Genomic DNA, 26697 nt, shown 5'->3' on the forward strand with positions numbered 1-26697 from the left:
TCTACTAAGCATACATAAGGCTCTTTTATAAAAAGAAAACTCCTTCCTTGTTGCTTTACTCAGAATTTGAGAGGCATATTCCTCTGAGCCTGCCAGCGTAATAAAGCTGTGTAACTCCATTTCTCTAAGCGTTGCTTGGTTTTTCTCTGGTCTTCTATAACATCGTGAGAGAGATATGGATTTATATCTTACTGAGCCACTGCATTTTAGGCTCTCTGTTACACAACGTGTGTTACTCTAATGTAAGCAGTGATATGATTTGGTCAGAGGATTTATGGCCCAACCAGTGTGAGAAAGCATAGGGACCTGGACCTGGGCATGAAATTACCAGGTGGCCAGGAGGCCAAGTTGAGACCAGGTGGACAAAGGAACTAGAGAAAAAACGTCACCACTTCTCCACTCCCTTCTCAGAAACAGAGCTACCTGGTTTTACCTCCCTTTTAGCTTCACCACCTGCTTAAACAACAGACCCGCAGCACAGCTGGTCAGGGCTTGTCGTTGAAGGACGGCCTAAGGTGTCAGTAATGAGCAGGCTGCCATCTTGCCCCCACAGCACAGGTGCAAACATACCAGGCAGCACAGCTGGAAAAGGGAGTCACCCAACACTGAAATGGAAAATTCCACAAGCCTGCCTTTTTCAAAAAAGCTCACTTTTTCGCACAGCTTGCTTCGTCCCCCGCGTGTAAAAGCAGCCAAGCAGAGCCAGCCCCTGACCTAGCTCAGAGGCCCTGCCTCTCCTCTGTGTGCCTCCCTGGTGCTGGAGCGTAAGCTTAATAACACCTGCCTGGGAATTTCTCTCGGGTTTCCTCTTTATTTCCATCTTGGAAACCCAAGTACCCCAATGTCAATAGCAAGTGTCCACCTGCAGTTAGTCCCCAGGGATGACCGCCTGTTCCCATGATGGTGAAGCACGGAGGAGGGAGGAAGGCCAGGAGGTCAGCTTCAATGACACTGGCCTTTGAGATCACCTGTTCTATTGTCCCCGCTCTCACTGAATGATGGACTATAGTTGCTTACAATGCCTTCAGATTGCCTTCCAGTAGAGAGCGTGCACCAGCCTATTGCCTAGACCCCTTGGCAGACCTGTTCCCAGGTATTAAAATTTATAAGTGGAAAGAGAGAGAGAGAGAGAGAGAGAGAGAGAGAGAGAGAGATTGATTTAGTGAACTGGTTCAAACCAGAACATGCCTATCTAGAACACTTGGCTTACCTAGAACACTAAGGTACTGGAGTACAACAGAGGACCAGAAGGCAGGGCTGACAGAGGCAGGCACTGAGCTCAATTACTTTATTCCTAGGAGATCCCACAATTCCTCCTTCAGAATACCTTTCATTGGTTCAGAAGTTCTGAATTAGGTAACACACTGCAGTTGCACAGGTCCTATTGAAAGCAGACTAAATTGCAGCAGTGTAGCTGTCAGCATCATTTAGTGTTAGACATATGACAGTCATATCATAGGGGACCTGACCACCGGACGCTCACATGACCCAGGTCCTCAGGAAAAAATATGTTCTGTATGGTTTGTTTAAGCAATGACATTAAAAAAACTCTATTCTGGTCAAGGGCACATGCCCAGGTTGCAGTCTCGGTCCCCAGTGGGGGGCGTGCAGGAGGCAGCCAATCAATGATTCTCTCTCATCATTGTTGTTTCTATCTCTCTCTCCCTCTCCCTTCCTCTCTGAAATCAATTAAAAAAATACATTATTTAGTATATATATTAAAAATATATGTATAATATATATATTAACGAGAGTTCTAACCAAGATAAATCCTGGTGCTTCAAAGAATTAAATGTCAGCTCTCTGAAAGACTTAGCTATTCAGAAAAATTCTGGATAACAGTTTATGCTGCTTTTTCCAAATCCATTGGGCTGAGTGCAAACTGAGACCACGGTGCTGCACTACCCCCAAACCCCTGCCCCCTCCCGCAGACTGCCCTCAGACATTCCCAGGCCAATGGCATCATGACTTTTCAAGGGTGTGTCAACAACAATTACCAACCCGAGGTGGGGAGAGAGATTTTATTCAGCTGAACAGTTTGCAAACCCAGGAAGCACAGCCTCAGGTGGAAACTGAAAGTGCACTCCACCAAGACAGAGGGAAGGCTGCCTTTTATGGGGGAATTTCCCTGCCCAGATCCCCAAGTGGAAATGAAGCATCTACATTTGTACAGTTCCAATTGGTCCAAGTTGTGCTGTTCTGAATGGTCCTTATGGAGCAGTTCTGTGTAGCTGGTAGAGATGCAAATAAGGCTATAGTTGCGCAGTTCTGATTGGATGGCAAGTCTCAGTAGAAAGCGGAAACTGGGAACTCCCTGATAAGGGTTGACTCAGGAGGCAGGAGGCTGAAAGCTCAGGGTATGGCTTTTCCCTGCAGTGCAGACCTCTGTCAGCAATGGCTGTCAGACTCTGGTTACAAACTTGAGCCCAGTTAACCATGGGGAGTCCTTCATGGTAGACATCTTCCTTCTCAAGTTTCACAGGTGCAAGGGGTGGAGCTGCCCGGGCTGTTCAGGACCCCTCACCTGGGAAATGGGAAGGAAGCCCCTTCCCTCTCCTCTGGTAGCAGGCATAGGCAAGGGGGGGCCTGACTCAGGTGGAGTTTGTGGGTGGGTGCTGGTGGCAGTGAGGGGTGAGACATCCTCCCAGAGAGCTGCTCTGGGGGCCGTCAGCCGTCTGGGGGCTTAGAAAACTCCCTGCTGGCTCCTTTGACCCTCTGTGTCCCTGCTTCCTTCTCCCTCACAGGCTGCCGGCCTAAGCCCAGTCCAGGTGAGACCCAGAGAGGCCACCGAGCCTTGAGGCCAGGTTATTTCTTCTTGAGCTTTGGGACCCAACACAATGAGATCCCACCAGCGGGTGGGCAGCGGCACAGGCCCTGCAGGGCTGCTCCCAGGAGCACATTCCCCTGCACTTCGGGAAGGAACTCTTACCTCCGAGGAGGGAATTAGGAGTTGGGAAGCCTCCCACTCAGGGATCTTTGTTTCTCTCACTCAGGGTGCCAAGAACTGTGGACCAGGGACCGTGGGAAACATATCATCTTGAGCTTTGTAACTTCCCATGTCCAGTCCTGCTTTTACTTCGTACCCTTATTTTGATGAGCAAGAAAACCCATAAGTAAATAGAGAAGTAAAATACTCATTTGGGGCAGTAGCTAGTGGGGAACCAGGAGTTCAACATGGAGCAGAGGGCCCAGCCAGTTTGGTTCAGTAGTTAAGCTTCGGCCCATGGACTGAAGGGCCGCGGGTTCTATTCCAGTCAAGGGCACGCACCTGGGTTGCAGGCTCAATCCCTGGCCCCAGTTGAGGTGCATGTGGGAGGCAAGCATTCCATGTGTCTCAAACCAAAAAACCAAAACAAAGTGAGATCATAGGAAAAGGCCAGAGGCCTGGTGATAAGGGAGGCACCCAGCTTCCTCAGGGCCCTCAACACCCAGGAAGTGGGCCTCATGCATGTCTTCCCTCCTCCTCCTTTTCCTTCTCATCTTTCCTTCTACCTCCTCTATCGCCCAGCCCTGGGGGCTGCCACCTGGGATTAGCATCTCCATAGCCCAGTCCTGGCACTGTTTGCCCAGACATTTCTTGGGTGCAAATGGGTAGGTCATTCCCATAAGGACTGAAATAGCCCAAGCACCTGCATCCAGAGTCCTTAGGAGCCTCCATGTGGGGGCCTCTCCCCCGGGCAGGTGCCTTGCTTAGCACCAGTTACTACCATAGAGCAAGTGCCTGGGCCCAAGGTTTCAAGATAGCCAGAGGCACTGCTTTCTCTAGAAGGGACTCTGCCCTCCACATTTAAGTGGTTTGAATGAGCATCATGAAGATGGGGAGCCGACACCGACCACGGCTGCCTCCCAAATTGCACGGCCTCACCACACTCCGGCAGCCTCAGAGAAGCATGGAGAGCAGCCAAGTTTCTCCATGTCTCGAGAAGGGCTCAGGAATTCACTCAGAAAGACTGGCCCTGAGGAGTCTGGTGGTCGTGATAAGAAGACAAGCAGCAGGAAACAGTGACTCCAGGGATCACAGACCCTCCGGGGAATGCCAGCAATTACAGAGGCTACCTCTTGGTGGAGGCCACACAGGACAGAGAGACAGCAGATAAGAGACCCTTTCTTGTACCTTATATGTCTAACAGAGGTGCTGCCCAGGGGAGAAAGGTGATGGAGAAAATCATGGATTGACAGTTTTTTTTGAAATTTTATGTTTGAGTCAAACTCATGATATGTGCCAGGGAGCAAGATCTCAAATGCTCTATGAATTAACAGTTAAAAAAAACAAAAAACCCAAACAAACAAAAAACCCCTGAGAAAACACATATGGGACTGAATTTTCCTGGAGATGCTAAGATTTCATTTTCTGTCATTAGGTGGATTAAGACGAAAAACAGGAAAAATAAAGTTGTATTTCCCACACAGGGCTGCCTGGCTGGGGTGGGGGCAGAGGTCAGTTTATTCTGACTGGCGGGGCTGGAGGGTGCTCTAAAGCCCTGTAATTCCAGGTGTGGCCCAAGCACTAGCAGCAAGGCCATCACTTGGGATGTGCTGGAAATTCAGTCTTAGATCTCATCCTAGACCTTCCAAAACTGAATCTGCATTTTCAGAAGATTCCCAAGTAATTCATATGCATATAAAAGTTTGGGAAGCATTGCTTAAGGAATGATTCAGAGGTTTCTTTTTTTCCCCCCTCTCTCTCTCTTACAGCTAAACTCCACCTAAAATCTTTACCTGCAGTAGGAGAAAGCAAAGCTGCTCTAGTCCATTTGGGAGACTCATGGCCCCTTAGCTCAGTGATGGCGAACCTATGACATATGTGTCAGAAGTGACACGCAAACTCATATTTTTGGTTGATTTTTCTTTGTTAAATGGCATTTAAATATATAAAATAAATATCAAAAATATAAGTCTTTGTTTTACTATGGTTGCAAATATCAAAAAATTTCTATATGTGACACGGCACCAGAGTTAAGTTAGGGTTTTCCAAAATGCTGACACGCCGAGCTCAAAAGGTTCGCCATCACTGCCTTAGCTCATCACTCATGACAACCCTTGGGGCACATTTGAGGATCTCTGAAATGCCAGAGGCCAGCTAAAACCCACTCATCTTGCCCAAGCTCCTCAGTTTGGTATTTATTTTATGTATGTATGTATGTATGTATGTATGTATTTATTTATTTATGTTTGTTAATCCTCACCTGAGGATATTTTTCCATTGATTTTTAGAGAGTGGAAAGGAGGGGGAGAGACAGAGAAACATCCATGTGAGAGGGACACATTAATCGGTTGCCTCCTGCACACATTCCAACCAGGGCCTGGGATCAAACCTGGACCGAGGTATGTGCCCTTGACCGGAATAAAAACCGGGACCCTTCAGTCCCCAGGCCGATGCTCTATCCACTGAGCCAAACGAACTAGGGCTTCCATTTGGTATTTTATAAAAATATGTTTTTATTGATTTTAGCGAGAAAGAAACACGGACATGAGAGAAACACCCATCGCCTGCCGTCTGCCCGTCCCCTGCTGGAGATGGAACCTGGGCATGTCCCCTGACCTGGAATTGAACTGGCAACCTCTTGGTGTATGGGATGATGCTCAACCAACTGAGCCACACCAGCCAGGGCCTCGGGAGCTAAGGAACTGTTTCTAATGGCAGGTGATATGCTGTGGGGACCAAAGCAAGGGTGTGTGGACTGCATCTGAAAGCCAGCAGTGAGGCTTCCTGGATGGAACAGGCTGGCAGATACCAGGGCAAGGCTGCACAGAAAAACCCAGCTCATTGCTCAGTGCGGACTACCAGCCTCCTTGCCCAGCCCAACCCTCAGGACCAGAGAGACCCACACAAGTCCCAGGTGGGTCTCCAGAGTCCTGGGTGCTTCAACAAAGCTCTAGGCACAGAAATTGATAGTAAGCCTAGTGCAGGCCCTGCATTTCCAGGATTGCTCTGACAGATCCAGTCTTCAAACCCCCTGACCTAGGACTCCCAGAGCTGGCCCCTGTGGCAAGGTGAGCCTGTGGCTGAAGGGTCGGCCCTCACTGTGATGGAGCCCACACCTGCACTCTAGGACTTGTCTTCTTGTAGCTGGGTGGGAGCCCTCCCAGCTTTTCTGTATGTTAAGGGACCGGCCCCCTGGTTCATAAGGTAAACTAGCTCTCACATGGGAGATGGACAAGTTTTCAGAAAGTGGGGTAGACAGGGCATGAATCGTAACTTTGGGACTGGAAATTGTTAGAGTTTGAAACCTTCACTTTTAAGATTCAAGTTCCATCCCCCTACCCTCAGGTAAGGGAGGGACAGGTAAGAAGGCACATTAAGGCTATTGGCTGTTTCTTCAGGGATTGAATTAAAAATGGCTGAAAGGGGTGTATGGTCCCATGTTTGGGGTCAGAGGAGAATGGAAGGCTCTGATCCAAAACTTAACATGCTTTTCTGGAGAACACTAGCCTATCACGTCTGGGCAAAGCTGTGCAGGGATCTCAGAGCTGCCAGATCCCCAGAGGCAGCCGTGCGGCCTTGGCAAGGCTCTGGCAGGATTGTCAGGGGCCTTGCTGAGTAGTAATTGGAGAGAACCCATCCTAGTGGGCTTGTTGACTAGAAGCCACAGTGGTGATGACAGTAGGGCAAAGTTAGTTGGGAAACTGACACTGGTTTGTTCTGTGAGGCCTTGGTCAAGTTTGCCAGCAAGAACAAGACCCAGCGTACCTGACAGTGCTACTGGAGATCAACAAAATGAGAAGGCTGGACCTTGTGACTGTGAGCAGCAGGTGCCCAAGAGCCAGCCCACCTATCCCGGGTGTGCAGGGTGAGCCAAAGCTCGGAGGCCACACTGTCAGCAAACTTGGGAACAGTGTGAGCCCTGCTCAAAGGTGATGCAAGAGCATGCCAGTGTTTTAGCTCAGAGAAACATCAACTGCCAGTCCAGGCTGGGAACTCACTCTTTTTCCAACTGATCAGAGAGCCGTTTTCAAAGCCTGGATGTCTTTGGAATTCCCAGTAACCTATTTCACTGTTTTCTTTCGTGATTCTTACAAGCACAGCTAACCTTGAGAATACTGAATTCCTGTCGCAGTATGTTTTATAGCATATAGCAGGTCCTCGAGCAAAGATGTTTCATTATAAGGTTGAAGAGGAAAAAAGGACTCCCGGCGGGGCCATTGTCTGTGTAGCTTGCATGTTCTCCCATGTCTGCGTGAGCTTCCCGGGGTACTCTGGTTTCCTCCACATCCCAAAGACGTGCGTGTCGGTGAACTGGTGGGTCTAAGTTGTCCCGGACTGAGTGAGTGGGGGCTGAGTGTGCCCTGTGACGGGCATCCTGTTCAGGGTTGGGTCTTCCTTGCGCTCTGAGCTGCCGGAACAGGCTCCAGCACCAAAGACCCTGAACTGGAATAAGCAGTTTGGAAAATAATTATCTTGTTTTTATTAATCTTTATTAAATTTAGGTATAGCTCATATTTATTCCAATGTTTAATATTAGAAATATTTTGGGACTTTATTTAGAAATTTGGTGATGTTTTGTGACCACAAATATGCTACAGAAACTTAATTCTTGTTTATATTACTTAACATGTGGTAAATTGGTTTTCTTATACTCATTTTGCTTAAAGTTTCAGTTTCCAAGAACCTATCGAGGATGTTAGAGGACTTACGATATCTCTGCTGGCTTAATGGATCCAGTGTGTACTAAGACTTCAAATGGGCTACTTTCTGGGGCTTATACACATGTATTTGTATACATCAGTGATGGCGAACCTATGACACGCGTGTCAGAGGTGACACACGAACTCATTTTTTTGGTTGATTTTTTTTTTGTTAAATGGCATTTAAATATATAAAATAAATATCAAAAATGTAAGTCTTTGTTTTACTATGGTTGCAAATATCAAAAAATTTCTATATGTGACACGGCACCGGAGTTAAGTTAGGGTTTTTCAAAATGCTGACACGCCAAGCTCAAAGGGTTCGCCATCACTGGTATACATATTACTGTTTGTTGTTTTTTTAAAAAAATATGTTCTTACTTATTTCAGAAAGGGTGAGAGGGAGAGATAGAAACACCAATGATGAATCATTGATCAGCTGCGTCCTGCTCGCCCCCTACTGGGGATTGACCCCACAACCCAGGCATGTGCCCTGACGGGGAATCAACCGTGACCTCCCGGTTTATAGGTCAATGCTCAACCACTGAGCCATACCGGCCAGGCCATATCACAGTTTTAGAAACTGGGACCAGGAAGTTGCTATTAGATGGAGATTTTATATATAGGGTAGGCAAAATCAGGATTACAGTTGTGAGTACACAAAACAGAGTTTATTCTTGTATTATTATTTGTTTTTGTACTGTTTTTCATACAAACAACTACAAGCCTACTTTTGCCCACCCTGCACTGCACACTGCAGGATGTTCTGTTGCTGTGGTTAGGAGAAAGAACCCGTCAGAGTTACCACAATGTAACTGCCTGATGGGGGACTAGCCAAGCTGCCCACCCCTACTGGTAAGCCCTGGAGTCTAGGTCCTAGTCGTAACCAGACCACATCCCAAGGGCCTTGGCCTCGGCACGCCAGGCACTCATAAATCCCATCAAGGATACCACAGAAGAAACGTCACAGAAACATCCCTGTCCCACTGATCACCTGTCCCCTCTGACTATAGGAATGATGTTGGGGCTGTGTCCCCTTTATCCTGCCATACACCACCACCAAAAACCCAAATACCCCAAAGGAGAGGTAGCTACAAAGACCACAGACACTCCAATTTACATAAAATTATCTCACTCCATTTTATTTAAGATTTTTTTTCTCCAGTTAGTAAAAGAAAGATGTGTCTCTCTTTATACATATGTACAAGTTCAGTTATAAAAATAGACAGCACATTCAAAGAGAAAAAAGGCTTGGCATTTTTCTGATTCCCTCTAAATAGCATCTGTACATAGGAGTCTGGGTTTGGGCAGGGAAATCTTAATGATTTAAATTAAATGATTTCCCTACCACCCCTACTCCAAAAAAAAGTTTTAAAAATTAATCTATCTAAATTCAATTCCGCGATTTTCATGTGTGCAAATTAGAGGCTGGCTCGCCTGGAAGCACCTGCTCCACCAGGAACATCAGGCCGGGCAGGCAGAAACACCTCCCATGCAGACACCTTCCTTAGCCTCTCTTGGAGGGAAGCAAGCTCAGGCTGTGGGGCGGGGCTGGGAGGGTGGGTGCCGAGCTTGCCCCCTCTCCATCCTCTCCTCCTCACTCCTGCTGTCCCTTCCTTTCTCAGTGCAATACAGACAGTGCATACAGCCAAGCAGGGGGCTGAAGGGCAAGGGTGGGGAGACTGTGCATTCAGGAAGGGCAAGGGGAGTCTGTAAGAGGGCGTGAGGCTGTCCTGCTGATTGAGGTGGCTCCTGGTCTCTTTACTGGCTTCTGGGAGTCCCAAGGTGGGAGCTGCTGCTACTGTTGCTGGTGGGACCTGAAGGTTCCCTGGTGTGAACCATGCAGGATGGGGAGGAAATGCTAGGAAAACAACTGCCTCCAGGCCTGCTTCCTCTAGCTTCTGTCACCCTCACAAGCCACTACTGCCTTTTGCACTCACTGCTCTCCAACGGTGACACTCTGACAAATGGGGTTTGGAGACCTGGGCAGTTACCCAAAGACTGGGCATGCCAGATACATGATTTCCTCCCTTCCTAGTCCGATAGGAAATCCCAGCTCTAAAAGAAGTTTCCATCACAGAAGGCTCTTCACCACACCTGTGAAGGCTTTGCAAGGGACAGGACCAGAGCTGAAGAGCGGAATGGGAGCGGAGACAGTGTGCCTGGGCACCTGCAGGGGCTCCGTCAGGCCCTTCCCCGTATGAGGTTTAAGACGTTCATCTGAGATGCTGCGGGGCTGATCCCCGTCCTTGGCCTTTTTCCTATAGGCAACCCCAGAGCACACTTCTTGAGCCACAGGTGATAAAAGTGCTCAACTAACCACCTGCCGTCCTTCACCTGCTGCAACTGGTCCCCTCTGCCCTCTGACCTGGGATGTAAGATGCTGCACTGGGCTAGCCATCCAAAGACCATTTGCAGGCGAGACCTCTAGCATGTGGTTTGGCTGAAGGAAGCTGGAGGCCTAGGTGGTTACCGTCCTCCAGACGGGTTGGTGCCTTTGCCTTGCTTCCGGACCAGGGAGTCTGGGGCTAGGCTGCTGGTCAAGTGGAGGCTCTTGGGTGTCCCAGGAACATTATTTCCTTTGCTCAAAGGGGAACTCAAGGGAGAAGAGGCGCTTGAAGGTCCAAAGTCAGCAAGGCCAGCAGGCCGAACCATAGATGTCTGCAGAGGACTGCTGGCAGAGATTCCTGTGGAGACGGAGGAGACAAGAACGTGAGCACCAGTCCTGTCTGAGCTGCCTCAGGCATGACCTTGGTTACTGGAGGAGAGGTCGTGGGGAACCCCTCCTGCCAATCTCTTCTTAGCACATTTGCTTGCTCTTCCTGTCAACTGTTTTGTTTTTCAGTAAGAGGGATGTACTTTTTAAATAGAAATATGACACCTACCCAGCCCTGCCTACATGACCTCGTCAGCAGGGAATAAGGTAACATCTTGGTGCTCAAGGACAGAGCACACATTACACCATGTGGGGAAGCCAAGGGTGAGGGATGAGCTGTAAATTTCTAGGCACTAATGTATTTTTTTTTAAGAGAGAGAGAGAGAGAGAGAGAGAGAGAGGAAGAAAGGGGGAATTTGTTCCACTTACTTATGCATTTATCAGTTGATTTTTAAAATTTTTTATTGATTTTTAGAGAGGAAGGGAGAGAGAAAGAGAAACATTGATCAACTGCCTCCTGCACACACTCTGACCAGGGATTGAACCCGCAACCTGGGTACATGTACGTGCCCTGACAGGGAATCAAACCTGCCACCTTTTGGTGTTCGGGACAACACCCCAACCGAGCTCCCTGGTCAGGGCCATTGGTTGATTCTTGTGTGTGCCCTGACTGGGGATCAAACCCACAACTTTGGCACATCAGGAAGATGCTCTAACCCAGCGGTCGCCAACCGATGGTCCGCAGACCACTGGTGGTCTGTGAGGTCCGAAAGGTTGGTGACCGCTGCTCTAACCAACTGAGCTACCTGGCCAAGGCAAGCACTATTGATTTTTCTGTGACACTCTAGCCTTTGCTGACTCCTTCGTCCCTCCTGCCCTCTTCAGGTCAGGGCTCCAGGAGAAAGTCTGATGAGTGAGACTCTGCCACAGCAGCCTTGACTGCTGGCAAGATTGTTGTTTTCCAAAGACATGGTGAGGGTTAAGAAACACTGGCCTAGGCTATTATCTTTACATTTGTTCAATGAACAAATAAGTGAAAGCTGGCATCCCTACAGGAAGAGGAAGGGGAGGTGAACTAGCACTTACTCAGTACTCTACTCAATAAAACCCTTACTTGCTACAAAAATCCTATGAGCCAAATACTGAGACCATATTTTAAATGGGGAGAGAGGTCTGTAAACAGGAGCTCCCCTCCTACCAACTCGGATGTCCTACATTCCATTGCTACAGCTGCCCCCTCACTTGTCATGGTCACAACAGCCACCTCCTTTCTCAAAATTTCCAGAGCCCATTGTTAAATCCTTGGTAAGCTCTTGCCCCTTCCAGTCTTGCCTGTCTTGCCAACCTTGACTCCCACTGCTGTTTTTCAAAGCAGCCTGACTGACCTGCTCGGTAACCCCCAATATGCCCGCCTTGGTCATTGCCAACTTCATCGCCAGTCCAAATCCTTCCTCACCCTTCCCCTTTCTGAATTATAGTCTGGCTACTTGGTCATCAGTTCCGTGGTTCCCCCTTTTGATCTACAACCGCAATTAAGGCCTCTCTCTTTTCATTCAGTGTACACATACTGCCTTGTACTGCTGTTAAACATATTCCATGTACAGCTTTCCCTTCCTACTTCTACTATATACCCAGGAGCAGGGTCCATGTGTTATATCCTACGCACACGGCAAGTGCTTAATAACACAGGTGATGGACCACATTGCTGGGTAAATGTTAACTATGCTAGCCTGCATATGGGGCTTGGGAAAAACATCTGTTCTCAAAGCAGAAACAATTCTGACTGTTTAGACAGTCCAGAAATTCAGCTCTCTTTTCACAGCTACTTCCACTTCGAAGGCGGCCCTGTACTAGTCACAGGACAAGGGAGAGTCAGGACTGCTCAATGCAGAAGCAGAGCCCGATATGGGCTTTGGGAAGGAGCTTCCTGGACGGGGGTGTCCTGCCTGCTCCTGGCCGAATGCTCAGCAGACTGTCCCTGCCCTGAAGGGGGCCCTCCTAGCTTCCAGGCCTCCGTACCTTTAGACACGTTGTACCCGTATGCAGCGAAGGCGGCCGCGGACGCTGCCGCAGCCCCGGCTTTGGCCCCCGCCATGGCCGCCGCACTGCCCGCGGTGGATTTCCTGCTCCGGCCTTTCGCTGCTCCTTTGGCTGTGCTTCCCGAACCTTTGGGGCGGCCTCGGCTTCGGGCTGAGTGACCACGGCCTGCGGTTGGCATTTCCTGGATGGAAATTCCTGTGGAAACAAATGGGCCAAGAGGAAAAATGTCAATCTCTTCATACATTATTAACAGAATCTTCCCTGACAGGGAGGGCTGGCTCTAAGGGTGTTCGTTTCAGGACTTCAAGGGAAGTCTATGTCCACATTTAATGGCTGGGCCACCAAGTCACACCGAGTTAGTAAGAATTCTAAGCAGCTAGCAGGCCGACTCCTCAAGAAACGTTCCATTACTCCCGACCCTCTTCTCTAATGAGATCACGACTAAGTGGACCCCAGGGACTGGCTACCTGAGACCCACTTGCACACTCCGATGCACCTGCCTCGGAGAGTCAACCTGTACTCCCAAGCTTAGCCCGAGAGCTTCTCGAGACACAGAAGCCTCGGCCCCATAGAACAAAGTGAGGAAAGGCCCAGCAAAGCTAACTGAACTAGCAGAAATAAGGGTGAAATATGAAAGACTGGGATGACTAGGAAACAAGGAAGTGTGAAATCTTTATGAAGTTCTTATTTTGCTTTCCCTAACCTTCCCTTTTCCCTTCACTTGACAGGCTAATGAAAGGACGACCCTACAAATTCCTTTTGCTCCATTCTACTGCTCTTTAAAGGAAGTAGAGAAAGCCATTATCCTAGAAGGAATCAAGACCTCATCCTACAACTAAACCAACACTTTCCTTGAGGCAGTGGCCCAGGTCCAGGTTGTATGGGACAGCAGCACCACTCACCGTTCACGGTGTCCGAGACAGAGCCTGTGATGGAAGCGGGAGAGTTGGTGGCTCGAGACTGCGGGGCTGAAGAGGCTGGGTCATCCACAATGACCAGCATGTCACTGCTGCTCTCGTCAGGCGGAATGGAGCCAGTGTGCAGCTCACTGCTGATGGAGATCTAGAGGAGGAAGGGTTGAGATCACTACTCCTCCCTGTGCCTTGGTACCTATGTGAGGGCGTGCTTCTCAAGTCTTGCCACTATTTACCTCTCCTGCTTGGCTTCTCCTGAGGGTTAGGTCCCTGCTTTAACTCCTGAGGGTTAGGTCCCCTGCTTTAATTCCAGAGAAGCCAGCCTGTCCTCATTTGCTCTTTTTCTTCTGGATTTTATGTGCAACCTCCTTCTAACAGGCAGGAATACTTCAAGAGAAGCAACCACTACAAGGTCAGGACAGTCCCCCTGCTGTGATGAAGGCACCTAAAAGGAGACTCACCTCACTGAAAGGGCTGGGCATAGCTGAGTCCACGCTAATGAAGGAATCGTCCCCATCAGCAGAGAGGTTGGAGTTATCAGCCGAGGGAACAAATGGGATCACCAAGTTCATACCCTCCTTTCTCCTTTTCCCATCCAATTCATCTTCTTTTTTTTTCTGGGAACACACAAAACAAGACATATGGACAAAGCATGAGGATATACACCAAAAGAAAAGTGGAGTCAGGGAATAAATTTGACTTTGTAAACTAGGTTTAATTTTTTGCAATTAATGTATTTTTTAAAAAATAAACTCTTGAGAAACCAAGATGGCAGCATAGGTAAACACCGGAGATTGCTGCCTCGCACAACCACTTCAAAAATTCAACTAAAAGCCGAAACTGGTTTGGCTCAGTGGATAGAGCGTGGGCCTGCGGACTGAGTGGTCCCGGGTTCGATTCCGGTCAAGGGCATGTACCTGGGTTGCGGGCACTTCCCCGGTGGGGGATGTGCAGGAAGCAGCTGATTGATGTTTCTCTCTCATCGATGTTTCTGGCTCTCTATCTCTCTCCCTTCTTCTCTGTAAAAAATCAATAAAATATATTAAAAAAAAAAAATTCAACTAAAAGACTGAACGGACACCATCCAGAACCACAGGAAGGCTGGCTGAGTGGAAATTCTACAACTAGAAGGAAAGAGAAAAGCATACCGAGACTCAGAGGAGGTGCGGTGCGGAAGTGCATGCGGAGAGGGCTGGCGGCTGAGGACACGGTTGTCTTTTTCAATCGGGAGGGAGTCTCAAGCTCTGAGCTCCAGTTCTGGGCAAGTCTCTGGGGACCAGACTCATATGGGAGAAACGGGACTGTCTGGCATCTGTCGGAACTTGAGGGCAGCTTTCTGTCAGAGGCACTCGCACTGATTGCCAGGGCCTCTGAGGGCAGGACTGAGAGCAGCCATACTGCTCGCTCCACCCGTCCTGTTGATCCCCTGGGACCCCGCCCCACCCAAGCCCTTCATGGAGGCTTTTGCATATGAAAGGCCTGGCCCTTTGCAATCTGATAATTACCTAACAAACTGCAGCTGGTCCAAGGCCCCAGGGCAACTTGCATTGTGTCACAGCTGGCTCCTGCTGGATAGCCTCAGGCAGAGGCTAGATTAGCACCTCCTTAGAGATCCAGGAGCCAGTGTGCCCAGTGGTCAGAGTGGGACCATCCAGACTGCAGCTCCTCAGATTCATAAAGGACACACTTCAGGGGGCAGACTCAGTGAGCACCAAAGCCCCATTGAAGCAAGTCTTGCCCCATAAGGGTGTCTCCAGCACAGAAGTTCTCCCACCGTAGACACAGCTGATTCTCACAGCCAATTGGCCTGGAGGTCAATTCCTCCCAGTGTTACCTACAACAATCAAGGCTTTAACTACAACAAGACTGTGCACAAAGCCCACAAGGGGGTGCACCAAGAGTGTCCACCTCAGGTAATTGGGGATGCTGAGCCACTGGGCCCTATAGGACACCTAGTACAGAAAGCCACTCTATTGACACAGCGAAGCATAAAAAAATGTGGAGACAAAAAAACAGGACACAAATGACAGAAATGGAGGAAAGCAAATGACTGGATATAGAGTTCAAAACCACACTTTTAAGGTTTTTCAAGAATTTTCTAGAAACCGCCGATAAACTTAATGAGACTCAAGAAATCTAATGAAACCCTCGATGTTGTGATAAAGGACCAACTAGAAATTAAGCATACACTGACTGAAATAAAGAATATTATACAGACTCCCAACAGCAGACTAGAGGATCGCAAGAATCAAGTCAACGATTTGAAATACAAAGAAGTAAAAAACACCCAACTGGAAAAGCAAAATGAAAAAAGAATCCAAAAATATGAAGATAGTGTAAGGAGCCTCTGGGACAGCTTCAAGCGTACGAACATCTGAATTATAGGGGTGCCAGAAGAAGAGAGAGAGCAAGATATTGAAAACCTATTTGAAGAAATAATGAGAGAAAACTTCCCCTACCTGATGAAAGAAATAGACTTACGAGTCCAGGAAGCACAGAGAACCCCAAACAAAAGGAATCCAAAGAGGGAAAAAAAATCTTATGGAAGCAGGAAAGAGATGGCTTAATAAGAGTTCATGTAGCCTGGCCAGTGTGCTCAGTGACTGAACGTCAACCTATAAACCAGATGGTCATGGTTCGATTCCCAGTCAGGGCACATGCCTGGGTTGTGGGCTTGATCCCCAGTGTGGGTAAGAAAGGCAGCCAGTAGATGATTCTTTCTCATCACTGATGTTTCTATCTCTCTCCATTCATCTCTGAAATCAATAAAAATACATTCTTTTAAAAAAAGAGTTCATATAGCCCTAACTGGTTTGGCTCAGCTGATAAGAGCGTCGGCCTGTAGACTGAAGGGTCCCAGGTTCGATTCGGGTCAAGGGCATGTACCTTGGTTGTGGGCACATCCCCAGTGGGGGGTGTGCAGGAGGCAGCTGATTGATGTTTCTCTCTCATCAATGTTTCTAACTCTCTATTCCTCTCCCTTCATCTCTCTAAAAAAATCAATATATTAAAAAAAAAAAAAGGGGGGGGGGTCATGTATACTCTACCACAATAATACAGAGTTGAAAGGTAGCTTAGTCACACTGAAAGCTGCACCCAGCTTAATCCTCACGGGGCAAAGTGCACAGCCAGCTCTGGCGTGTGTGTCCGTCCGAGCTGCAGCACTCACTGGGGGTTGCACTGATGCAGTCTTATAAGATGGAGGGCTAATGCCATTAGCATATTTTCTGCACATCTGTTTTTACTCTGCCTTCATTTTAAATATGCATAAAGAGAACGAAGGTTCTTATTATACACAAGGAATAATTTTTGTTTTGTTATTTTTTGTAAAAGCTTAAGGGGGGAGTGACTGAGCTACACTTAGCAGGTCTAGATTAGGGACCTGGAATCAATCACACAGTGTGCTTGCAAAATTCTGGGACTCACATCCACCTAACTGCTTTTGTTTCTGCACCTGTATTAGGGTTAATATGGTATATCTTTGGCTGGTTTGGCTCAGTGGATAGAGGATTTGGATCAAAGGCACATACCTCGGTTGCAGGCTAGATCCCCGGCCCTGGTTGAGACATGTGCGGGAGGCAACCAATCCATGTGTCTCTCTCACATCGACGTTTCTCTCTCTCTGTCTTACCCTCTCCCTTCCACTCTCTCTATTGATCAATAGAAAAATATCCAAGGGTGAGGATTAACAACAACAAAAAGGTATATCTTTGTGTAGGTCATATTGTCACTGTGTCTTTATCTGAAACTTCTATGCTCAGAGTAAGGATGGCATCTGATGCAAACCCATTAAACCCTACAATGTCCTGTATGAGAAAACAATCTTCCCTCCTTTGATATTGTTTCTGAATGTCAACAATATTTTAATTCTAAATAGCACTAAGTAATGGGTTAGAGATTTGAGGATGGAGTCATACAAGAGAATCTGAGGAACTGGGTAGAGATGGCAGCCCAGGCTAAGCAGGAATATGATCCTTTATTTCTGGGACTTCTCAGGTTTGTAACCATAGTGGGTACAAACTGTAATGGGGGCATCCTCAGGCTAAAAACAGTGCTGCTTAGCAGAGGTACAATCTAGGGTGTGGGCTTTCCAATAGAAAGAGCTAGTGTATCTACTGGAAGATGATGATATAATATACACAGGCTCTTACGCTGCTGACTATCAAGGCTCTATGGCCCTGAGGGACACGAGGTCCAATACAAGTGTGGGTAAAGGGAAGAAGCTGACCTCCACTTAAAACAACCAATTTTAACATGTGGCCAATCAATATGCTTCAGATAAACCAAAAAGTCCAAGGAAACGGAGCATATGCAATTGTCAGACTTGAGGGCCCAAAACTACCGAGATGCCTGAAGCTCAGGTGGCTAACTTGTTCAAGAGTGGGGCAAACCAGGGCTGGGGAAGATGAAGATGAGAAGGGCAGTACAACCCAAAGGTAAGCCAAACCCACCAAAAAAATACCTTACTAGAAGGTAGTAAAGTAGTTCCAAACCAACAGTCCTTGGACATATAATAAATGAGTCAAAACTAATGGGCTAACTCCTGAAATAAGGGAGACAAACGGTACAGACTAAGCTGGGCAGAGATTCATTTTTCCAGTGGTAAAAGACACTGAATGAATGGTACACTAGCAGCATCATGGTAGAAGGACTGGATCGAATCAATATCAGTAAGAATAGAACACACAGCTGGAGCTGTATAACCAACCAGTAACCAAGATGGCAAGGCACGTACTCCGAAGCCTTTTCTATGGGCACTGCCTCGCACCCCACCAGTCCTTGTCAGCCACCCCAAACTTGAGATACCTTCTCTGCATACTTTTCCCGCTTGCGCTTGCGCTCTTTGACTCGGTTGGTTTCTTCCTGCTGCCGTTTCTCTTCTTGCCGCAATCGCACTATTAAGAAAATAAAAATCATATGAAGTATCTGGGGCAATCATAATTCTCATTTTGAAATTAAAGTGACTGTATCCTGCCCCAGCCGGTTTGGCTCAGTGGATAGAGCACTGGCCTGCAGATTGAAGGGTCCCGGGTTCGATTCTGGTCAGGGGCATGTACCTTGGTTGCAGGCACATCCCCAGTGTGGGGTGTGCCGGAGGCAGCTGATTGATGTTTCTCACTCTCTATCCCTCTCCCTTTCTCTCTGTAAAAAAATCAATAAAACATATTTTAAATAAATAAATAAATAAATAAATAAATAAATAAAGTGACCGTATCCTTTGATATTTATATTCCAAAGTATGACTTCTATCTGTCCAAGTCAGCTAACCGGTGGTTTTCTAACTTTGAGAAGGAAAAGAGTTTTTGGATTCATTCATTCATTCATTTAATTTTTAATGATTTCAGAGAGGAAGGGAGAGGGAAAGAGAGATAGATGGAAACATCAACGAAGAGAGAGAATCATTGATTAGCTGCCTCCTGCACGCCTCCAACTAGGGATTGAGCCCTCAACCTGGGCATGTGCCTTTGACCGGAATCCAACCCGGGACCCTTCAGTCCACAGGCCAACTCTCTATCCACTGAGCCAAACCGGCAAGGGCAGTTCTTGGATTCTTAACAGTTTTTGGCTCAAACTATGATTCGGTTTAATTATGATGGGCCTTTCCTTGCTTTTGCTCTTTTCTCTCTCTTTTTTTTTTCAGTCATTCAATATCTCTGCATTGCACAGATCAAGTGTGGTTTTGAGTCCCAAAAGGTTTTCAGAAGGTGGTGGCAAATGTAAGCACATAAGGAAGAAGCTTCATCATGTAATGCTACATAAGTTCTCAGAGGCTCACAAGGTGAGTCTGAAACCTACTGTTCTCAAAAGCTAGTAATATATGGGAGAATGGTTTGTATGTTATAGCAGTACACTTCTCCTTCTTCTCCATAAAAAGATTTCTCTGGGCAGAACAGAGTAAATTTATTACTGCGGAGGAGTCTAAGCCTTCCTGGTGCAAATTTATTTAAAGTCATATTAACTTAAAAATTACGAGAATTTTACCTTCTATTCCATAACACATCTTTATTTTGGTTATAATAATAAAAGCATAATATGCTAATTAGACCAGACGTCCTTCAGGACGAAGCCAGGACTGCGAGGGAAGCCTGGGCCCAGGTGCCAGAGGGAAGCTGGTGCCAGCAGCTGGGGGAAGGAAGGCCTACTCTTGCATGAATTTCATGCATCGGGCCTCTAGCATAAACATAAAAATATTTCCCCCCAAATAAAGTCTTTGGCTTTGCCTACCCTTGGCACACAGCCAAGGGTCTCTTCCATTTTCAGACGTGTGGGGCCAGAGAAACATCTTTTGTAGGGAGGAGAGAACATTAATAAGAGGTTTAGAGTACATACGTTTCTTTTCCAATTCTTCATCGTCGAGAAGAAGACTAACCACCTCTTTTGGTTTCAAGGTATCTGGTTTGAAGTTCCCACCAGAAATCACCATCCGCTGAATCTACACAAAGCAGATCAAAATGTCACACCCAGGCATCTATTCCATAATGGCAAACCTCCAAAAGAAAGAAACATATTTCTCCTTCTACCGGGGAGGCCCCTGGAGCCCCTTTTTTCTTTTTCATTCCGCTGACTGGCTCATCTAGATTATTTATTCCTTTCTAAAGAGAAAGGACAGTTTCTTTGGAAATTAACAAATCTGGCCACTATTCAGAACCTGATCAGATTGAGAGTACCAGGGTGAGAGCTTGTGAAAGTATAACAAGCATGAGGGCCATGACTAGTGTCCTCTCCACATGAACAACAGCTAGATCTAGGCGATAAACTCCATTCTGGTAGAAAAGGAGTGAGAAATAGCCAGGGCAGTAAGAGATTAGTATTGTTATAGGACCTGAGTTTTTCTTTCTTCTTTTTTTCCCTCTCCTGATTTTATTTTCCATCCAGGAAAAATTTAGCCCCTTCAGACCAACAAAAGGCAAGAGAGTCTTAGTCTAGTCCAGCCGTGGGCAAACTACGGCCCGCGGGCCGGATTCGGCCCGTTTGAAATGAATAAAACTAAAAAAAAAAAAAAAAAAAAAAAAAAAAAAAAAAAAAAAAGACCGTACCCTTTTATGTAATGACTAGAGGCCTGGTGCACAAAAATTTGTGCACTCAGGGGGGTGAGGAGTCCCTCAGCCGGCCTGTGCCCTCTCGCAGTCTGGGACCCCTTGGGAGATAACGACCTGCTGGCTTAGGCCTGCTCCCGGGTGGCAGAGGGCAGGCCCAATCCCTAGGTGCAGCCCCTGGTCGGGCTCAGAGCAGGGCCGATTGGGGAGTTGGGGCGCTGCCCCCTGTCATGCACAGAGCAGGGCAGATCGGGAGGTTGTGATGCCACCCTCAGTCATGCTCAGGGTAGGGCCAATTGGGGGGTTGGGGCACCGTCCCGTCACACTCAAGGCAGGGTCGATGGGGAGGTTGCGGCGCCACCCTGTCATGCACAGAGCAGGGCCCATCAGGGGGTTGGGGCGCTGCCCTCTATCACCCACAGAGCAGGGCCGATCAGGGGGCTGGGGCGCCGCCACTCTCACACTCAGGGCAGGGCTGATGGGGAGGTTATGGCTCTACCCCGTCACACACAGAGCAGGGCCCGTGGGGTGGGGGGCGGGTTGGGGCGCCGCACCCTGTCACACACAGAGCAGGGCCGATCAGGGGGTTGGGGCGCCTAACCCTGCCACACACAGAGCCGCAGGGTGATCAGGGGGTTGGGGAGCTCCCCCCTATCAGGCACAGAGCAGGGCTGATCAGGAGGTTGGGGCGCCTTCCCCTGTCAGGAACAGAGCAGGGCCGATAGGGAAGTTGTGGCCCCACGCCCTGTCACACACAGAGCTGCAGGGCGATCAGAGGGTTTGGGCGCTGCCCCCTGTCACGCTGATCCCGGTGCCGGGAGGCCTCGCGGCTCCGCTGATCCCGGTGCTGGGAGGCATATTACCCTTTTACTATATAGGATAGAGGCCTGGTGCACGGGTGGGGGCCGGCTGGTTTGCCCTGAAGGGTGTCCTGGATCAGGATGGGGGTCCCCACTGGGGTGCCTGGCCAGTCTGGGTGAGGGGCTGAGGGCTGTTTTCAGGCTGGGGGTGACTGAAGCTCCCAACCGCTCCTTTTTTTCTTTTTTTTTTATTCTGGGCCAGCTTTAGCTTTGAGGCTTGGCTCCAGCTCTTAGGCCTCCGATGCTGAAAGTAGGTTTCTAGCCTTTGCTTACAATGTTGCGATCCTGCTGGCTGAAGCCCGGCAGGTTTCTGGGGTTTTGTTTAGCTTCTATATTTGTTACATAGTTGCTTAGAGTTGCAGCTCAGAGGCCTGCAGCGGCAGGCGGGGAACGTTGGAGTCCTCCGTCACTGAAGCAAGCAAGCCTCATGTTAGTTTCAAGCTGCCTGGCTGCTGGCCGCCATCTTGGCTGGCAGTTAATTTGCATATTGCCCTGATTAGCCAATGGGAAGGGTAGCGGTCGTACACCAATTACCATGTTTCTCTTTTATTAGATAGGATGTTTACTTTGAATTTATATTAGTTCACACAAACACTCCACCCATGCTTTTGTTCCGGCCCTCCGGTCCAGTTTAAGAACCCATTGTGGCCCTCGAGTAAAAAAGTTTGCCCACCCCTGGTCTAGTCAATGGGGTGGGACTTTGTATTTTCTTCGCTGTGTAGTACTTCCTCTCCCTCATGCTTACCTCACTCTTCTCCTTAGCTCTCTGTAGAATGCGTTCTTCAATGGTGCCTTTACAGATGAGCCGGTACACGGTAACCTGCTTTGTCTGCCCCAAGCGGTGGGCTCTGTCCATGGCCTGCTGGTCCACAGTGGGGTTCCAGTCACTATCATAAAAAATCACCTGCACAGGCAGACAAGAATACAGTAAAGACTAAGGGACTCAACACAGGAGCAGAAATTTTGAGAGCAACCCAGCCACTCATCTCTTTGTATATGACATTAAGATGAGCAGGTATCCATTTATAAAACCAATCTAGTCCTGGGCAAGAGAGCTACTCTGGACTTTTTTCAGGATTTTTATTTAAAAAGAGGGAGTGGTGATAATATTAGTAGTGAACACTTAGTGCTTGTTATTTACTAGTCATTGTACTAGTTGCTTTGTGTATAGTCACTCACTTAAATCCCATATTCACTATGACTGAGGTACTATTAAGACCTCATTTTATAGATAAGGAAACTGAGGCACAGAGGAATTAGAGTATTTATCCAAGATTACACAGCCTAAGTAAGCGGTGGGCCTGGGATGTGGGGAATGTGAAGAAGCCTTCTCTCTAACACCAGGCCTATCTTGGTAAGAGACAGACATGGCTTTCCTGGCATTCTCAGGCTCCCATCAATAGGGTCATTTCCTATCCCTTGAATTCCAGGGAAGAAAAGTTTAAAGGTTCCCTGGAAGCTACTTATAGTTTGCTAAACAATAAACACAAGCAGCAACAAAATGTACTGCTCCCTCCACAACCCCACAAGTGATCCTAAAACCAACAGATGCTCTAGCTGGTTTGGCTCAGTGGATAGAGTGCCAACCTGTGGACTGAAGGGTCCCGGGTTCAATTCCGGTCAGGGGCACATGTCTGGGTTGTAGGCTTGATCCCCAGTAGGGGGTGTGCAGGAGGCAGCCAATCAATGATTCTCTCTCATCATTGATGTTTCTATCTCGCTCTCCCTCTCCCTTCCTCTCTGAAATCAATAAAAATATATTAAAAACACACACACACACACACACACACACAAAACCCAGCAGACTCCTGGGTCCTCAGCCAACACAGAGGACATCCTGAAAGAAAGCCAGTTAAAAATGGCCACCTCTCGTGCATCTTTCTCTATATTTAATCAAGTCACCAAATCCAATCAGTGCTTTTTCAGAAACGAACCTACCCTTTCTACAATTTCACTGTCCCTATCCTGGTCTAGGCACTCACCACCTATGTCTGGTTCACTAATGCCATCAGACCAGCTCACTAATGCTTCCTAGGTTTCTACTCCCTCTCTGCCAGCTGAAACACATCGAGTTCAAACACCTCCCAATCATCAGGCCCTGCTATTTCTAGCCTTTCCTAAAATATAAACACGCCCCTCACTTTCATAAGACAGGTCTCTTCAGTCTTCCTGACTTGTATTACACATTTGTTTGTAGCACTTTTGCTCAAGCTGTTTTTCTGGAATCCTTCATCTCTTCTCTACTGGTCCTTTAAGATTCTGTTCAAGCTTCACATGTTCAGGAAGGCCTCCCTGATTTCTCCTGCCTCTGACAATGTTTCCTTTTCCTATTCCCCATGACTTCCAATTAGAATGGAATAAATAATGGCCAAAATCTGTTGAGCACTTACAATGTGTCTGGCACTAGTGTGCACACATATCTCATTAAATATTCACAAAAACTGTATGTATTTCCTTCATTTTTAAGTTAGAAAGAGAGTGACCTAACAGTGCTAGCACTATCAACCTGCACTATGGACAATCCCTTGCATTGCCTACCCTGGTCCAAGTTTCCACTGAATCACTATCTTCTATAGGTGCCCATGTGTATTATTTAAATGTCTTCCCATCTAGACTTGAGGACAGACAAGATTCATCAGTGCAAACTAGAATCCCAGATACTAGTTGATTGATACTAGAATTTCTAAGGAATCTGACAAAACCAGACAGAGCCTAAAAATGTAAACGGAATACCGATTTGTCTCTCTTGAAACTATTTCTCTATGATGCCTTTTCCATTGCTTAACATTATTCCTAATTTATTTGTTTTCTCATTTAAAAACAAAGGTTTCATTTTCTGGTGACATCACAAGAGGGGGACTCCTTTGGGGTGAATACCGGGGATCCCACTTGCTGCCTGGACCAGCAGTTCCTGGGGCTGAGGCCTGGACTCTTTTATTTGTAGCACTGCCAGGAATTTTCTTGTCTTGAGTCCCAGTTGCAGCCTCAACAATCCTCGTCATCTCACCTAAGATCTAAGTTGAATCCAGCATTTTTGTATGACATGAAAAGCATTTGCTGCCTCTTGTCTGAGCTTCTTTGTAAGGCACTGGAAGCATTTACTATGCATGGTATGGGAGGCATTTACTGCCTCTGGTCTGGACAAGCCTGATCAGCTCTGGGTGGCAAAAGACCTCTATTGGTCCTTGCCTAGTCCCCAAGCCCGTAGCCTGATCGGCTCTGGGATGAGAGACATTGCTTTGCTTCAATGTTTTTTGTTTTTTTAAACACAGGGCATTCTGAGGTTTCTGTGGCTGGATAGATAAAGTACGGTGTAAAGCTCTTGTCTGTGGGTTGTGCACGCCTGTAAATACTGTACCCTGTAAATACTGTACTTAAGTGTCTCTGTTGATTGTTATTTTGTGTCTCTGTTGTTTAATTTGTTTAAAGATGGGGCATATCCCACTTGGCTGGGGGCCTCAGCTGCTTGTGGCAGGCTGAACCCACAGCAAGGATTGCAGGAACTTCCCAGCATCTGCCTAGAGTTCTTAACCTCGGACACCCTCCCTGCTCTCCCTCTCGAGGCATCAGCCACCTGAACCGTTTAGCTAGTAAGAGCTCTTGTCTGTCTGTAATGTAACTTTGGTTCTGATGTTCTTTGCTTGCTTTCTTATCTTTTGGGGACTTAGTTCGCTCCTCGCTGTTTTATGAACACAGGGAGTCCTCTGTCCCTGTTGTTTGGGCTTTCCACCACTCAGATCCTTCAGACCCTCAGACCAAAGAGCAAGAAGGTCATCTGCCTTGCTGGGCAAGTGTGAGATACGATTCTCAGGCTAATGCCCCAGTCCCACCTTTTGAGAATAACCATTTGTTTTTTATTTTATTTTAAAAAAATATATTTTATTGATTTTTTACAGAGAGGAAGGGAGAGGGATAGAGAGCTAGAAACACCGATGAGAGAGAAACATTGATCAGCTGCCTCCTGCACACCCCCCACTGGGGATGTGCCCACAATCAAGTTACATGCCCTTGACTGGAATCGAACCTGGGACCTTTCAGTCCGCAGGCCGACGCTCTATCCACTGCGTCAAATCGGTCAGGGAGAGAATAACCATTTATTTACTTTAGAGGTTGTTTCTCTTTTGAAATAGGATTTGTTTGTTTTGAAATAGGATAAGATCTCTTATATGCAAGATTTCCATGTTGTTACATCACAAGGATTCTACTCAGGAAGAAAAATATGGAAATAAACCTTCTAACCCCCCAAGTCTTTCTCCTAGAAGGGCTGGAGCTGCAGAAGAGCCCTCAAGCAGGCTGCAAAAGCAGCAGTCCACTCTGTAAAGGAAAAAAAAAAAAGGTACTTTCACATTAAAGCTGGAGGCCCAGGAGTTGTTGCAGTCTTGGAAAGAGCTGCAGGGTCTGATATCTCCTTCTGCCCCCCCCATCCCTCCCCTTTTCTCCAGCCCCCTAAAAGTTGCCAAGGTCATGTTATCCCTGTTACAAAATTTGCCAAGAAAATACCCTGGGTAATAATTGGTTTTAAAATTTCATAAAGTTAAGACATAATAAAAAGATATAACTAAAATGAAGGGTTTCTAAAAAAATGTTTTTCTTTATTTCAGAGAGAGGAATGGAGAGGGAGAGATAGAAACATCAATGATGAGAAAGACTCATCAATTGGCTGACCCCTGCATGCCGTCTAATGGGAATTGAATCATGACCTCATGGTTCATAGGTGGATGGTCAACCACTGAGCACACCAGCTGGGCTAAAATGAAGGGTTTTGGGTAACTTAAAACTTCGGAGTTTTGCTGTGTTAAATAGTAAAAATTATTATATATTAAGTATTTTGAAATGACAGGACATTGAAATATTAATATATTTGCCTATGTTTGGCTTTGAATCTGTAAATGAATATGTCTTATATTTTATTTAAATAGAACTCTTAAAAACGTGAATGTATTATTAATCTGAGGAATGTTAATTACTTGTCACCAAAAAGGTCAAAGTTTCTAAGAATTAAAATTCTAATTACATTGGAAAGAAATTACATGATTTTAGTACTATGGAATTGAAAACAGATGGTTCTTAAGTTAGTTATCTCTGAATGAGTTAAGAAGAAGTAAAAAAAAAAACAAAAAACAACTGAAAGGGAGTAGGAAAATTTCAGAGGATCTGTGCAAGTTGAGAACAAATTATATGGAGGAAGAAGAAAAAAGAAATATACAGGCAGTCCTCAGGTTATGTTGGACTCGACGTATGTCATTTCGTGGTTATGTTGCCACCTCCCATTTATTTATAAAAAAAAAAAAAAAAAGTTCCGAGAAAAACCAAGATGGCGGCATAGGTAAACACTGGAAATTGCTGCCTCGCACAACCACTTCCAGAATACAACTAAAAGACAGAATGGACATCATCCAGAACCACAGGAAGGCTGGCTGAGTGGAAATTCTACAACTAGAAGGAAAGAGAAAAGCATACCGAGACTCAGAGGAGGTGCAAAGGTATGAAGGCACACGCGGAGAGGGCTGGCGGCTGAGGACACGGTTGTCTTTTTCAATCGGGAGGGAGTCTCAAGCTCTGAG

The 26697-nt window shown here is 47.0% G+C and overlaps 1 protein-coding gene across 2 annotated transcripts in view; it reads right to left on the minus strand.

The window, feature by feature from the left end:
* Positions 1-8741: 8741 nt before the first annotated feature.
* INO80 (INO80 complex ATPase subunit) overlaps positions 8742-26697 on the minus strand; it is a 165639-nt gene continuing 147683 nt past the window's right edge. For both annotated transcript variants that reach the window (XM_036297761.1, XM_036297752.1), the window contains 7 exons: positions 21879-22037; positions 19567-19669; positions 18043-18131; positions 13698-13853; positions 13225-13384; positions 12302-12517; positions 8742-10313 (listed from right to left, as the gene is read on the minus strand). In XM_036297761.1, the coding sequence (XP_036153654.1) occupies positions 10096-10313; positions 12302-12517; positions 13225-13384; positions 13698-13853; positions 18043-18131; positions 19567-19669; positions 21879-22037 (1101 nt within the window). In that variant the 3' untranslated portion in view covers positions 8742-10095. The remainder of the gene's footprint in view (positions 10314-12301; positions 12518-13224; positions 13385-13697; positions 13854-18042; positions 18132-19566; positions 19670-21878; positions 22038-26697) is intronic.

This window comes from Myotis myotis, unplaced genomic scaffold (assembly GCF_014108235.1).
Source record: "Myotis myotis isolate mMyoMyo1 unplaced genomic scaffold, mMyoMyo1.p scaffold_m19_p_1, whole genome shotgun sequence".
Taxonomy (NCBI): Eukaryota; Metazoa; Chordata; class Mammalia; order Chiroptera; family Vespertilionidae; genus Myotis; species Myotis myotis.